Raw genomic sequence first — 14,759 nt, forward strand, 5'->3', positions numbered from 1 at the left:
GACACAGTAGGTAAACTCGCAAGTTAGTGACTGTGTCTGATTCCTTTACCTGTCCCAACACAGGGCAGGCACATGGTAGGCCCTAGGGGGACTGGATCTGATTCCCTTGCAGGTCACATCACAGAGTGGGCGCACAATAGGCCTCCCAAAGGGCTGGATCTGTTTTGGTCACCCTTGTATTTCGATGTCCCAGCAGCGGGTGTGGTGGTGCAGACGTAGGTGCCCTTGCGGGGATGGATCTGGTCAGTGTCAGTGGGAAGAACGCAGCCGAGCAAGCGCGACAAGCCTTGACGGGATATTTTTTATTGGGTCACTGCTCCCGGTCCGCCACCGCGCGGTCGGGCTAGGCCAGGCCGGGCACGCAGCCCCCGAAGCGGTACGTGTACTTGCGCCCACCGCTCTTGCGCACGATGTCGCGGCGGTAGTAATAGCGCAGGCCGCGGCTCAGCTTCTCGTAATTCATTCCCGGCTTCCTCTTGCGCTCGCCCCACAGCCGCGCCACCTGGAACGGAGGCGGGGCTGAGTCAAAGAGGGCGGGGCCTGGTGCTGGGTGGGCGGGGCCTGGTGATGCGTGGGCGGGGCGGGGCCAGTATTCAGAATACAGTCCTGACAACGGTTAGGCCGGCAGACTCGGGTTGATGGGATTGGTGGCTCAAGCCGCTGTTTGCAGAGGGTTGGGCTGAATCTAGCCCGTACGAGGCTGGGGGCGGGGCCAAGACTAAGTAGGGTGAATGGGGCGGCCGGGTTGAGGCCAGGGCCGCACCTCTTTGGGGTCGCACAGCTGGAACTCGCGGCTGTTGCCCGTCCAGCGGATGCAGCTGCTGCGCGACCCATCGCGGAGCAGCTCGAGGAGGAACTGCCACAGCTGAATGGGACCTGAGAGGTTGGGGGCGAGTGAACGCTCAGATTTTCTAGCCCCAGTCCACGCGGCTTGGATGACCCAAGAGTCCGGGCTCCCTCACCACCTCCGGGACCTCGAGGTCCTCCCAACTCGGGGATCCACGAGTCCAGAGCCCTCCATGTAGGGGACCCCAAGTGTGCCTCGAGGACCCAGGCATTGGGGCCCTCTTTTCTTTTCTCACATAATCCAGTAGCCTGGGTCCCATCCCCTTGCTCGCTAGAGGACTATCAGTGTCTGACACTTGGCCTTCCCCTCTCTCTCAGGACCCAGGCTTGCGAACTACCGTCCTCTCCTTTCTCCTGCACCAAGGGACCTCAGCCCCGTCCCCTCACTACCAGTTTCCCGGGTCCCATCCCTAAGCCCCAAGGTCCGGTCTCTCTAGACTCCTTCCAGGACAGTCTTCGCGGACCTCTTACCTCGGTGGTTGGTTTTGGGGCAACAGGTTAATGTGGCACGATCCGACTGCTGGCTTGGTTCCGAGGAAGTGCAGCCTGAATTCTGGTGCCTCTGGGAAGAGGCGGTGCAAGCCGTCTGCGGTCCCAGGTCCCGGGAGTTGGTACAGTCCGAGCCCGCAGGCCCGCCCCACGAAATGGTATAGTCCACGCGCGGCTCCCTGCCGAGGCCCTTGCCCCAGCAGGTGGCGCCATCGGGGCCGACAGAACAGTCCCAGCGCCGGGAGTTCCCAGCTGCGGGGGCGTGCGACCACGACGTGGCGCCCCGGGCGGAGCAGGTCCAGTCCGCGTCCGCCGGCCCTTCAGAGCCCGCGGAGTGGGAGGCTCCCGGGTCGGGAGGGGCGGGGCCCAGGGCCTGGGAGGCGGGGCTCCGAGGGTCCCAGCCGAGACGCGCCAGATCCGTCCAGTCTGCCGACCACGCAAGAGGTGGCAGGGCGGGCTCTGTGTGGAGGAACGGACCGCACGTGAGGCGAGCCCAGATGTCACGGCCCCCGGCCCCTCGGGGCTTCTACGGTTCTAAGTCTCGGGTCCCAGCTACCTCGGGTCCCCACCTTAGGGTGGGGGAGGCCGTTATTCTGATCCAGGCCGGATGGGATATCTTGAGGACACAGGCATCCCCAGTTCCAGCCCCGCTCCCCATCAAAGATCGGGGAGGCTGAGCGTCTAGCCCAGTGCCTCAGAACCCCCAGACCCGTCATCCCCCGCCTCTCCCAACACACTCACCAGTCCCCCATGGAGCATCTATTTGTGGTAACTCGGGGCCCCAGTCCAGCTGTGGGAGCCCTGCCAGGGATAAGATGGCAGCGGAGTTTAGGGAAGGGACTACCCCTGACCCCCCACCCCACCCACCCAGTAGTAGTGCTCCAGGCCCCACTCACTCAGACTTAGGACTCATGACTGGGAGCCTCTCCTCCCTCCACCTCAGGAGTCCAAGCGTGCAGCCTCCTCCCGACCCAGACCCAGGGGCTTCAACTCCCCCTTTTGTCCCCAGCACTCAGGAGGCCCAGCCCGCAGCCACCTTCCCAGCTTGTCTCCGCTGTCAGAGGGTCGCCTTGAAGTGCCAGTTCAGGGAAATAGAAGGCGAGTTCGGTTCCTGCTGCAGGCAATGAGGAGGTTAGGGCTGGGTCGGGTGTCAGCAGAGGCCCCCCACCAGGGCACCCCTCCCGCACACTGCCTCAGCCCCAGCAGCATCCCCAGACCTGAGAGCCTGTTCCCTGGGGGCACTTCCTGTGATGAGGCTTCATCCCAGTTCCACAAATCCATGGAGGCTCGTCCTGAATGTTCTGGGCCAAGAGAGGTGAAAGGGCAAAAGGTGAGCTGGTGGCACTTAGGGACTCCAGAGTCTGGGCCCCAACCCGCGCTTCCCTCGGACCCAGGGGTCCAGACCCCTGCTCTCTCCTTCCCCAGGACCCTGGAATCTTGGTCTCCAGTCCCCTTTTCCCTTGGAACAGAAGGCAGGGACCTCAGTCCTCTCCTTCCTCAGGACCAGGAGCCCTGGCCCCCAGTCTTTCGGGAATCTAGGCCCCCAGGCCTCTCCTACCCCAGGGACCAAGGCGTCTGGTCCCCAACTCTGCGCTCACCTCTGGCGGGTCCCTCTGTCCCCAGCCGGGGGTCTCAGCCCCATTTCATACCATGCACCCCCTCCCCTGGGGACGGGGGCAGGGGGGAATTTTCCGAGACGTCAGAGCGGGGGGTCGCAGCCAGGGTCGAGTTGCAGGGGCGGGGCCGAGCCGCAGGACCCCCGCCTCAGGGGTGGGTGCCCGCCCCCGGGTCGCTGGGGCTGCCCTGCGGCGGGGGCGGCTGGGGCCTGCCGGGGACTTGGGGAGCGGCGGCCTGGGCGAGACGGGGTGGGGGCGGGGGTGCGGGCGATGGGGGCGGGGCGGGGGGTTGGCGGACAGGTTCTCCGTCTTGGGGACTTGATCCTGCGACATGGGGGGTGGGAGGAGGGTCTGGGGTCGGCTGGGCTGCGCGGAGCTTATCTGCAACAGGAAGCGGGATTTCCGGCCAGACCCCCAGCTGGCCTACGTCACAATCCATAGGGGGTGACTGCGGGAGGGGAGTTGTGGGGAGGCGAGATGGGGGAGGCCGCCCCGAGATCCCCCACCAGGCCGAGTTCTTTCCTTCCGAGGGCCATGAGGAGGCCGTTCTGGGGCTGATCCTGAGGAATTTCAATCATAATAACAAACAAATATCAACAATAGAAACAAATAACTAATAATAGTAATAGCTAACATTTATTGAGGGCTCACTGTGAGCCGCCAAGTTGCTATGTGCCTTCGTTTAATTCTCTTCTGAGGTAGTACTATTCTTATCCCATTTTATGAAGGGGTAAGTTGAGGCAGGCTTCAATCCACTTAATAGTTTGGGACAACTGGGGAAAATTGAGTATGAACCGAATATGAGATATCATAGAATTATTGTTAATTTTCTTAGATAGTATTGTGGTATGAAAGTTCTATTAGGGGATGAAAACTGAAATTTAGGAGTGAAATGTTGTGATGTCTATAATGTTTTTAATGATTCAACAAAAAAACAAAAAACATGCATACATGAAACATATACATACAACCATGCAATACTTAGGGCATACTTATATTAAAAATTACTCATTGTCTATCTGAAATTCAGATTTTACTGGGTGTGCTGTATTTTTATTTGCTAAATCTTGCAACCTGATTTCAGAGCCTGTGCTTTTATCCATAATTCTGTATTGATAAGTAGATAATATTTACCATTAAAAATAATCTAACTCTATTATGGACATTTTCCAGTATCCATCCAGCTGTGATCGTTAACCACTTGCCATTCTCCTTTCATCTTAATGACTGTTACCATATGGCAGCTCCTATGCTAACCACCTTCTCCTGGAGCACGGAATGGAGGAGGTGAGCACTGTTCTTCCATCCATTTTACAGAAGAGAAACTGAGCCCCAGGACGGGGAGCCGCTTGCCAGCATCACACTGAGGTGGGTGAGCCACAGAACCCTCTGGAGGGCATCACTGGTCTCTCCGTCCACCCAACTCCAGGAGCTGGAAGGGAGTCCTGGCCTGCCCTGCCCTACCAGGCCCCAGGCCTTCGCTCCCTGAGGCTGGTCTCTCTCCTGTCTGTCTGTCTGTCTCTCACTGAGTCGATACCTCCAGCCATGGGTCTCTATTGCACCAGGCCTTGTCACCCAGTTTCTCTGACAAATCTGTCCCTCCCCATCTCTCCCTGTGTCTGAGTATTCCTGTTGCTCTCCCTATCTCCTTATCTCCCTCTCTTCCCTTCATACTGTCTCTGACCAATATACTCTGTCTTCGGCTTTTCTGCCTGAGTCTCCCTTTCTCCCTCCCCATCTTTCTCCATCCCTACCTGCTACATTCCCTCCAACTCTACACATCTGTCTCTCAGACCCGCCCCACCCCCACTGACTCCCTACCCTGTCCCCTGGAGGACTCCCGTGCATGCATTTAAAACCCTCCTTTCTGGAATTATCCTCTCTTCCGGTCTCTTCCCTTGCCCCCATGTGGGTGGGACAGGATCCAGGGCAGGGAAGCATGCCCTGTGTGTGTGTGTGTTGAGAATCCTGGGGCTAGGTGGTCCAGCCCAGGTGGGAGAGGGTTGCAGGGCACTTCCTGCAGAGGAAGGAGGCCCTCACTCCTCTGACCCTCGGGCCAGACTGGAAAATGTGACGTCAGAGAATGGGCCAGAAAAGCAGGAAGACAGGAACAGAGGGAATATGAGCTCTCCTGGGTGACCTTCCTGAGAGGCCTTGGTGTCACTCCCCTCCAACTCCCCACAAAATCCTTCCTCATCTGCCCCCTCCATGCAGGGTTCTGATAGCTATGTCCAGGGGAGACCCTCATCCCCTGAACCCCCAACCCTCCCGAAATCGTACCATCTCCCTCCTCTGGCAGGTCCTTGCCCCAGCCTCCCAGGCTTCCAGCCCACAGCATGGCTTTCTTAGGGATCTTTCTGAAGTGCAAATCTGTATTGTCTCAGCTTCCTGAGGCTTGCTTCAGCCTCCAAGGTAAAGACTAGGCTCTAGGCCTGGAGTTCGAGGCCCTGCAGGGTCACCTCTTCAGACAGGCAGAGACAAGCTTGCAGTTGGAAAAGAGTACAAAGATGCAGAGAGAGAAGAGAGAATCAGAGACAGAGTCTTAGAGGTAACAGAGGGACACTCACAGAGGGGCCCAGAGGCATACAGCAAGAGAATTTTGCTGGGGTTTGGCAGAAGAAACTGGAAAACAATCTCAGAGACCCAGTGAGTGAGAACTGCAGAGGCTGAGAAAGAAAGACACAGGGATGGGGAAGACAGAATGACAGGATGAGTGTGGGCTGGCATCAGGCGCCTCCTCTGAACGATGACAGGACCCTGGACTCCCCATCCCAGCTCTGACTGCTCTGGGCTGTTACCATCTGGCAACAGGCTTATCTCCTGCCACCGACCAGCAGCTCCCAGAGGACAGGGCCCAGGACTGTGTCTCGGTCACTGTTGTGTCCTGGCATTGTCCAGGGTTTCCGTGAGAGTCTGCTGGATGGGTGAAAGCATAAAAGGCATTGAGCTCCAGAGGGGCAGGACCCAGAAAACCCCAAACCTTGGTGCTGAGTGCTCAGGCCGGAGTCAAGACATGGGTCTGAGTCTCAGCTAGGCTGTGAACTGGCCATGAGCCACCACTTCCTCCCCTGTGGAATGGGCAGCACTCAGTGTGCACTTGTGAGGTTTCAAGATGTCAGGGGCACACCATAAGGGTTCAAAAATGCCTGTCTGGATGTTTGGGTAAAACTTCAAGGCTCCTCACCATTCCCAGATGGAGATATAAGTCCCACTTCTCACAGAGTGCTTCCAGGCAGTGACCCAGCCAGGGGTGGAAATGAACATAAATTTATTGAAACTCGTTCTGGGGCAAGTGGGTGGGTGAAGACTTGGGAGTTTTCCAAAGAGAACTGTGGGGAGGAGCCAGCGCCCAGCCGGGTAAGCGGGTGCCTGGCCACAGACCCTATCTCAGGCCCAACTTCTTCTTCTCCTTCTGCTTCTTGCGTACCACATCCAGGTTCCGGTCCTTCCACATGCTCTTGCGCAGCTTGATGGGCCGTGAGCCCACATATTTCCCTACAGGATTGGAGGGCTCAAGGTCAGGCTTGGGATGTCAGGCGTAGGACAGATGCCTGCCACCCTCGCTGCCTCAGGGGAGATCTCACTTACCATTCATCTCACGCATGGCACGCACATAGTCACTGGGGTCCTTGAAGCTGACGAAGCCATAGCCCTTGGTCTTGCCTGTGCGCTTGTCACGGATCACCTTAGCTTTAAGGAAGGATGGGAAGCGGCTGAAGGCGCGTGCCAAGATGTCATCATTCACCTCATTGCCCAGGTCCCCACAGAAGATCCGGAAGTCATCTGGGGTTGGGAGAGAAAAGTCAGAGAATGCAGATTCCTGGCCCCGCCAGTCCTGGCTTGGCCCAGTGCCTGTCATTTTAGAATGAGCCCCACCTTCTCTGGAGGCAGCCCCCAAGCCCTCTTCCCTCTGGGTCTTTGCCCAGGGCCCTCTTAGTAATAATAACCAATGCCTTTGTGGCATTAACCCTGTACCAGACTTTCTGCTAAGTACTTCTTTTTTTAAAAACATTTTTTGTGAAATAACATATATGCAGAAAGGTGACAAATTTAAAAGCACAGTTTAATAAGTAGTTATAGAGCAGATTTCAAAGTATAGTATGGGTTACAGTTCCTCAGTTTTAGGAGTTTCCTTCTGGCTATTCTAATATACTAGAAACTAAAAAAGAAATATCTATATAATGAGTTAGTAGTAACAATCATTTGTTAAATCCTAACTTCTCTGTTACCAGTCCTCTCTCTCATTTGATCATTCTCTGAATCTTCAGGGATATTTTAGCAATGACTTTTCTAATTTCATGTTAAAAAGGGGTGTTGACATTATGGGGTAAGGGGATGTAATTGGTTGACGTTCTGGGAGACTGGTACTTCTAATTGTTAGGGTTTATCTGGCATAGGAATAATCTGAAGGTTTTAAGTTTCTGAGAAATAGACTTAATAAGTAAAACTTTTATGGAGTGTTAGAAAGAGCCCTGGGTTTCCTTTAGAGTTTTCAGGAATACTGTTGGTTGGGGCTTGGCAAACTGGCGATCTGCAATATCTGACTGAAGCTTGCATATAAGAGTAACCTCCAGAATGACCTCTTGACTCTATTTGAAATCTCTTAGCCACTGAAACCTTATTTTGTTACCTTTCTTTTCCCCCTTTTCGTCAAGAAGGCATTGTCAATCCCACAATGCCTGGGTCAGGCTTAACCCTGGAAGTCATGTCCCACGGAGGGGGGAGGGTAGTGAGTTTTATTTGCAGTTTGTGCTAAGCACTTCTTTTACATGAAGGCACAGAGAGGTCAAGTCACCTGCCCAAAGTTACACGACCAGGAACCAGTAGAGCCAGGACAGGAACTCAAGCACCTGGCTTGAGGGTTCACTTTTAACCCGACTGCACTGAGCTTCCCCACCCCCAGGGCCGTCTGACCCATTCCCATGATGGACCCCTGCCTCTGTTCCCAGCCCTGGTCTGAGTCCCCAGGGTCATTTCATTTCCTGGATGCCTCCCCATGGGGGTCCACAGGTCCCTGACACCCACCTGGTCCCATACTTGTACCTTAGCACCATAGGCTTCATTTTCTCCTAGCTGTGTTTCCTCCACAAAGCTTATTCTGAATTCCCCTTGAGCCCCTGGCTGGACTCAGCGGTCACTCCTGGGCATGTCGCCTGGGTGGGTCTGGGGCTGTTGTGAACATGCTCAATCCCAATGACTCCCTACCCCTAGGAGATATGAACTATCATCATGCTTTTTTGGACATGAGGAAAATGAGGCTTAAAGGCTAAATGACTTGCCCTAGCTCACAGAAAGAGGATCTAGGGCCCACACTGGTCACGTCTGGGCAGGGAGAAGGTACCAGGACAGGAGGCAGAGGTCAAGGACAGGGGTGAGTAGTGGGTCCATTTCCTTCCTTGGACACCGCTCTGGCTGCCCCATGGTTTCTGTGGTGATTAAGGTTGCCCTCTGAGAAGAAGTTAAACCACCCCAGAAGCAAACAATCTGGGACCTTCTACAAGACAACTGGTCTGGACACTTCAAAAAGTATTATACACAAAACAAAGAGGTGAAGGGAGACCATTCTACATTAAACAATAATCTAAGTTAGTAGAAAAATGGGGACAAAAATTAAATGAATAATGGGGGAGGGGGGAGAGGAGGTTTTGGGTATTCTTTTCTACTTTTATTTTTATTTTTTTGGAGTAACGGAAATGTTAAAAAACTCATTGTGGTGATTAATGCACAACTATATGATGGTACTGTGAACTGAATGTACACTTTGGATGACTATGGTATCTGGATATATCCCAATAAAATTGAATAAAAAAAAAAAACTTAGGATAAAATTAAAAAAAAAAAGATTATCTAGAGACATAAAACTAAATGCATACATCAACCCTGACTGGATCTTAATTCAGGAATAAAATCGCTAGAATGCAGTTATAGAACAACTGGGGAAATCTGCATATGAACTGAACATGAGATGCCACAGAATTATTGCTAATTTTCTTAGACGCGATAATAGTATGACATGAAAGAGAATGTCTCTTTTCTTAGGAAATGAACTCTGAGGAATTTGGGGGTGAAATGCTATGATGTTTACCACTTGCTTCAAAAGAATGAGCAAATAACAAATATATACATACATATAAAGGGTAAAGCAATTATGGTAAAATGTTAATTGCTAAATCTAGGTGATGGGTATACATCTGTTTACCGTGCAATTCTTTCAACTTTTCTTTGTTTGAAATTTTTCCTAAGAAGTTAGGAGAAAAAAGAATGCTCTCTGACCTTTAGCAAACCAGTCCCCCCGGGAGTTAAATGGGGTCAGAAAGCCGTATAGGTGCCAATCACCTCCACCGAGCTCCAGCCAGTGGCTAGGCCAGGGACCTACCCCTCGGAGCATCCATGAGCTTCGCTAACAGTGCCTGCCCTCCGGGGTGGTACAGAGTTATGTGGTTCACCTCCCTTGTCTGCAGCTAAGTGGGAGAGCTTAGCCTGTCCCTGGCTGAGCAATGCCTGACCCTGCACTTCAGCCCACTTACCCGCATCCCACTCCAGCAGGCTGGGGTCCTCCCAGCTGCTGCCAGCCGCTGTGCGAATGCAGCGTTTCAGTTTCTCTGGCTTCCCTTTTTTCTTGTCCTCACCCAGGGGCTCTGGGACCTGCAGCGGGAAGAGGTTGGGGTGTGTTTGGAAGCAGTGGGATTGAGAGTCTCCTAGACCCATCTGTCCTCTTTAGGCTCTGCCACCCTCCTTTGTCCCCTAGTGCTCCTGCCTCCACAGCTACAGGACTGGATGTGCGTCTAGGTGTGGACTGTGTCTGTTTTCCCCCTCTCCTCACCCCACTCTGGACTTCCAGCCCCTCCAATCCCCTGGGTCCTTCCTAACCCCATAGATAGAGGACTACATGTCCATGTGTGGAAGCTCATGAACTCTTGCCTGCTCTCCCAGCCCCAGCTGTTCCCCCGTTGTCATGTTCCCTGCTTACCTCAAGAGCCATGAGACCAGGCGGTGGCTCAGGCCGAGGGGGCCGGGGCCGTGGACGCAGGGAGAGGAGCTCAGGAATGCGCAGCGGGGGCAGTAGGCCACGTACTACCTCCAGTGGGAGGGGCAGAGGCTCAGGTTCAGGCAGTGGCATGGCCAGGGCCAGTGGAAGGCTGGGCCCAATGACTGCAGGGCCAGCTGGGGCGCCTCCTGCCCCCACGGCCACTGCTGCACTGGCCTCCTCCAGCCCAGCTGCTGCCGCCGCCACTGCCACCACTGCCTCTTCCTTCTCTTTCAGGCCCAGGCCCAGGCCCAGGCCCAACTCTCGGGGGGCTGCTGGTTCTTCCTGTGAGCAAGGGGAGAGCATGAAGGGGCCAGATTACAGGTTCAGACCTTGCTCCCACCACTATCCCATATAACATGGCAAGGGCCAGAGAGCAAGCAAGAGGGACCTAGACAGAGAAAGGGGACAGATACTTAAGGGACAGACAGAATCAAGAACAGCAGCAGAGAGAAACAGACGCAGTGAGGAGACAGAGGAACAGAAAGACACAGAGAAGAAAGAGATCAAGATAGAAAAACAGAGAGGGACAATCAAAGGGAAAAAAAAATAGATGCAGAAATGGAAGTATACCCATGGCATGTTCTCTCCATATTCTCTTCACAAAAAGAAAAACTGAAACAAAAGCAGAAAGACTCACACACAGAGAGAAACTGAGAAAGATAAAGGCAGAAAGCAGCAGCTATACTACAGAAACAAAATCAAAGAATGAAGAGGCAGAGACATGAAGAGCCAGCCAGGAGAGAAAGGCAGACAGAACCCAATGGGCCAAGATCAAGGGTTTCCATGCCCACCACACTTTCAGCCATCAGATCCCTGCCCACACTCACCAGAGGAGGCCTCAGAGCTGCCATAGCACCCAGGGGGGCCCCTGGGGCCCGAGCCATCGGTGGTAGCATCATGGGTGGTCCAGGAGGCCCAGGCAGAGGGGGCCCCACAAGGGCCTGGTGAGGGGGCCGAAGGGCCATAGGACGGGGACCACCTGCTGCAGAAGAGAGAGCAGAATCTGTCAGGGTGTTAGTGGGGAAGTCAGAGGACTTGGGGTGGGGTATGTGGCAGGGATGGCGACCCTGGCCCCCTCACCTGCTCTCTGCAGCACATGGGGGACGAAGGCCGGCCGCAGGATAGGGGCCCTCTGGGGGGCCACTGCTGTGGGAAAGAGAGATGGGGGTGTGTGTCATGGGGGACCGGGGCATTGGGGCGAGGTGGGGATGGTTCTTTCAGCATCCAAGAAATCCTGGAGAAGAGTCTGGGCAGCCTTCTGGGAGATGTGGGGGTCTTTTCATTTGTTCATTCAGCCAACATTTACCATTGAAGATTTCTTCTGGGCTGGGCTCTATGCTGGGCAATGCTAGGGACATGTCCCTAGACCAGGGGCTTTCAGGGAGCTTCCAGTCCAGGGTATGAGGGAAGAGACCCATCGTCAGAGAGTGACAGCTGAGGGTGGTCAGAGGTGGCATGGGGGTTGGCCAGAAGGACTAGAGAAGGCTTTGTGGAGAGAGGGACCTATAAGTGAGACCAAAAGGATGAGAAGCTGATCAGGCAAAGGCTGAGTGCAAACATTACAAGCAGGAAGAGCATTTATGAACAAAACCTTTTCTCTTTTTTGGTTTAGTGTGATCCTAAAAAAGTAAGTGGGGTGGGGGTGGGAGATTATAGAGCCTTGTAAAGGTAGAGTCGACAGCAGGTGCCCAAACAAGGCCTTGTTTGCTGAGCCATGGACATCCTCCTGAGGGCACTGGGGAGCAACAGCAGAATTGGAAGCTGGGCAGGGTGACTGGGTCAGATTTGTGTTTTGATGAAAACCATAGTACAGAGTGAAAAATGTTAAAACTTCTCAGTTATCATGAGATAAAAATAACAAAAGTGTAACAGGTTTAGGTAACAAAATTACCAAGTTTGATCTAATAGATTTTATACCAGAACTTTATATCAAACTGAGTACACACATATTCTTCAGACACACAGAGAAATAATGTCACAATAACTGGATGGGTATATAAAGGCCACCTCAATAACAAAAGGTAAGAGTGGCCTGGGGAGAGAATAGGTTGGAAGATTAGAGCTGGGTGACACTGAGTAAGGGAGACAGTGAATAAAGACCTCAATGAGTGCACGGATGGCACACCCCAGCAATGTCTGGGACTCCAGGAGACAATGTGGTGTGTCTGTCAGGGGCCAGGTCATATAAGGCTCTCAATGCTAGGCAAGGAGCTTGGCACTTGTTTGATGGTTCGTTCATCCCATCAATCGATAGTATATAAAGCTTACTATGTGTCAGGTGCTAAGACCCCTGACCCTCATGAAGCTTATGTTCTAGAGGAGGCAAAAGGTGAAAATCAAAATAAGTAAGTAAATTATATGGCTTGTTAGAACGTGGTAAGTGCTATGGAGAAACACAGAAAAGGGTAGGGATTAGGAGTGACAGTGGGGGTTGGGGGCAGTTTGCAATGATCACGTTAAGCCTCATAAAGGCCAAACTAAGTTGAAATAATCAGAGAAGTGACACCACCAGCTTTGTATTTTAGGAAGGTGACAACATCAGGCTGGGGGATGAAATGGAGAACATGACTTTAGAGCAAGGAGATCAGTGATTTAGGCAAGAGGCTGAAGTAGGTTAAACAAGAGTGCCTGGCAAATCAGAGATGTTTTTGTGGTTTCTGGGGAAATGTGGGGTCCCTAGCCCCAGACTTACCTGCTCGCCGTAGGAAAATGGCTTCTCGAGCCTCTGGACTATCCAGGTGACTCCGATCACCAGGGCCAAAGCCAACTGTTGGGAAGGGAGAGAAAAGGATGGTGGAAGGCATCCGCTTTTACCAATCTGCCTGCCCCCACCCCTGCCCCCCCCCCACCTCCTTACTTACCTGGACCTACAAAAGGAGGGCCCACCATGGGAGGAACCACTGTGGCTGCAGCAGCTGCCCGGGCCTCCAGAGTCTGCTGGACCTGTTGGGGAGGAGGACAGGATGAAGGGCTGGCTCAGGGTCCCAAATGTGCCTTGTCTGGCTCAATCAGGGAGACTAATGATTTCATTCTTGGCCCTCTGTATGGGGCTACTTATATGACAACCTATAGGTCTCAGCTAAAATGTTACTTCTCTGGGAGACCTTTAGGATCTCACTAGCTAAAGCTGTTCTTAACACCTGACAGTAGCAACTTCTTTCCACCCTGTTTCACCTTCGCCTTAGCACGACCTGAAATTATGTCCACCCCATTCTCTCCATCTCCCATGCCACCTTCCTGGTCCCAGCCATCAATATTTCCCTCTACAGGCTATGTTCCAAACACAGCCAGAGTGACCTTGTTAACATCTAAGTTAGACCACATCATTCATCTGCTTAAAATCCTCAACGGCTGCCCAACTTGAGTAAAAGCCAAGATCCTCAAAGTGGCTCACAAAGCACTGTTAGAGCTGCTCTCCATCATCTCTCTGTCCTTATCTACTCCCTCTTCCTTCCTGCTCACTCTACTTATCAGACTCTCTTTGCTGTTCCTTCAATATGCCAGTAGGCACCTGTCACAGGGCTCTTGCACTGGCTGTTCTCTCTGCTGGGAATGTTCTTCCCTCAGGTATTGCATGGTGCCCTCCCTCACCTCCTTTGTATTGTTGCTTATATGTCTACCTTCTCAGAAAAGCCTTCCCTGACTATACTGGTAAGTCTGTCTTTAGTAAAAGGTAAACTCCAAAAAGACAGTGATTGTTTTTCTCTGTTTTAGTCAGAGAACATAGGAGTATAGGAGGCACTTGATAATTATGTTGATAGAATGAATAAGTCATTTATTTGTTTTCATTTTAATAGTCTCTCTGTCATTTCACTAGTCACATGTAGCCAGCTCTTGAACACTTGAAGTGAGACTAAGGCATCTGAGAAACTACTTAACTTAAATGTAAATTTTAAATAGACATAAAACATTTCTGTCATTGCAGAAAGTTCTATGAACAACATTGTCTAGAACATAAGCTCCCAAAGGGCTGAACTATTGTCTGTCTTAGTTATTACTGTGTCCTCAGTACTTAGAATGCTGTCTGGCACATAAAAAAATTTGTCATGCTGATTAAGGAGCCAGCCAACTGTTGTGGGCTAGGCATTGTGCTGTCTTTCATGCTTTAGCTCAGCCATACCTGCTGGTATGTGTTGGTTGCGATAATCGGGCGGATTACAGGAGCTGCTGGAACTTGCATTGCTTCTACCGTAGGGACCGTGGGCATCGCAGGCACACCAGTCGGGATCCCGGTTACTGGAGCCCCCAGAACTTCCTGCTCAAACCTGGGGGAGCAGGACAGACACCACAGCTCAAGGCCTCACACCAATGCTGGAACGCTGGGTACATATCACGATAGCGCCTTCACCTCTGTGTCTACCTCTCCCCCCTCCCCGCCCCCACAATCTCGAAGTCCCCCTTCCCGAGGATAGAGCCATATCCCGAGCCTATCGAGGCCTGGAGCCTCCAGGGATCAGCGTCTCTGGTTCTGGGACGGCTTTTATCGCGCCCTGGGACGGCTTTTATCGCGCCCTGTCGCGGGCCTTACAGGGCCATTTCCGCCTCCATCTCCTTTAAGCGTTCCTCGCCACTCTTGCCCGGGATGCCGGCGCCAGGGCCCGGGACCATGGGTCCCCCGGCACCCGGGAGTCCCGGGGCTGGTCCCGCCCCAGCCATCGCTGCTGCCGTCGCTGTCGCTACTTCTACTGCCTCAGCTCAGCCGCCGCGGCCGCCGCCACCACCAGCGGTTTTGCTGTGCACTCTTTGGTTTCGTAAGGCTGGGCGCCCGCTGATGACGT

General features: G+C 53.1%; 2 protein-coding genes across 5 annotated transcripts; both read right to left on the reverse strand.

Annotated features, from left to right (window-relative positions):
* Window positions 1-282: 282 nt before the first annotated feature.
* ETV2 (ETS variant transcription factor 2) lies at window positions 283-3,195 on the reverse strand. 2 transcript variants are annotated; one of them, XM_037820010.1, is made up of 6 exons: window positions 2,553-3,190; window positions 2,372-2,449; window positions 2,077-2,136; window positions 1,318-1,794; window positions 764-876; window positions 283-502 (listed from the first exon to the last, which is right to left on the reverse strand). In XM_037820010.1, exons 1-6 carry the CDS (start codon window positions 2,614-2,616, stop codon window positions 344-346), a joined length of 951 nt encoding a protein of 316 aa, XP_037675938.1. In that variant the 5' UTR covers window positions 2,617-3,190; the 3' UTR covers window positions 283-343. The 2 variants fall into 2 exon arrangements, with proteins under 2 accessions (XP_037675938.1, XP_037675939.1); XM_037820011.1 differs by lacking the exon at window positions 764-876 and having other exon boundaries at window positions 2,553-3,195.
* Window positions 3,196-6,202: 3,007 nt separating this feature from the next.
* Window positions 6,203-14,759, reverse strand: RBM42 (RNA binding motif protein 42). 3 transcript variants are annotated; one of them, XM_037820013.1, is made up of 10 exons: window positions 14,510-14,759; window positions 14,102-14,246; window positions 12,843-12,924; window positions 12,674-12,748; window positions 11,062-11,127; window positions 10,809-10,963; window positions 9,922-10,263; window positions 9,479-9,596; window positions 6,540-6,734; window positions 6,203-6,446 (listed from the first exon to the last, which is right to left on the reverse strand). In XM_037820013.1, exons 1-10 carry the CDS (start codon window positions 14,635-14,637, stop codon window positions 6,334-6,336), a joined length of 1,419 nt encoding a protein of 472 aa, XP_037675941.1. In that variant the 5' UTR covers window positions 14,638-14,759; the 3' UTR covers window positions 6,203-6,333. The 3 variants fall into 3 exon arrangements, with proteins under 3 accessions (XP_037675941.1, XP_037675940.1, XP_037675942.1); XM_037820012.1 differs by having other exon boundaries at window positions 10,809-10,984; window positions 14,510-14,758; XM_037820014.1 differs by lacking the exon at window positions 11,062-11,127 and having other exon boundaries at window positions 14,510-14,757.

Source organism: Choloepus didactylus, chromosome 27 (assembly GCF_015220235.1).
Source record: "Choloepus didactylus isolate mChoDid1 chromosome 27, mChoDid1.pri, whole genome shotgun sequence".
In the NCBI taxonomy this organism is placed as follows: Eukaryota; Metazoa; Chordata; class Mammalia; order Pilosa; family Megalonychidae; genus Choloepus; species Choloepus didactylus.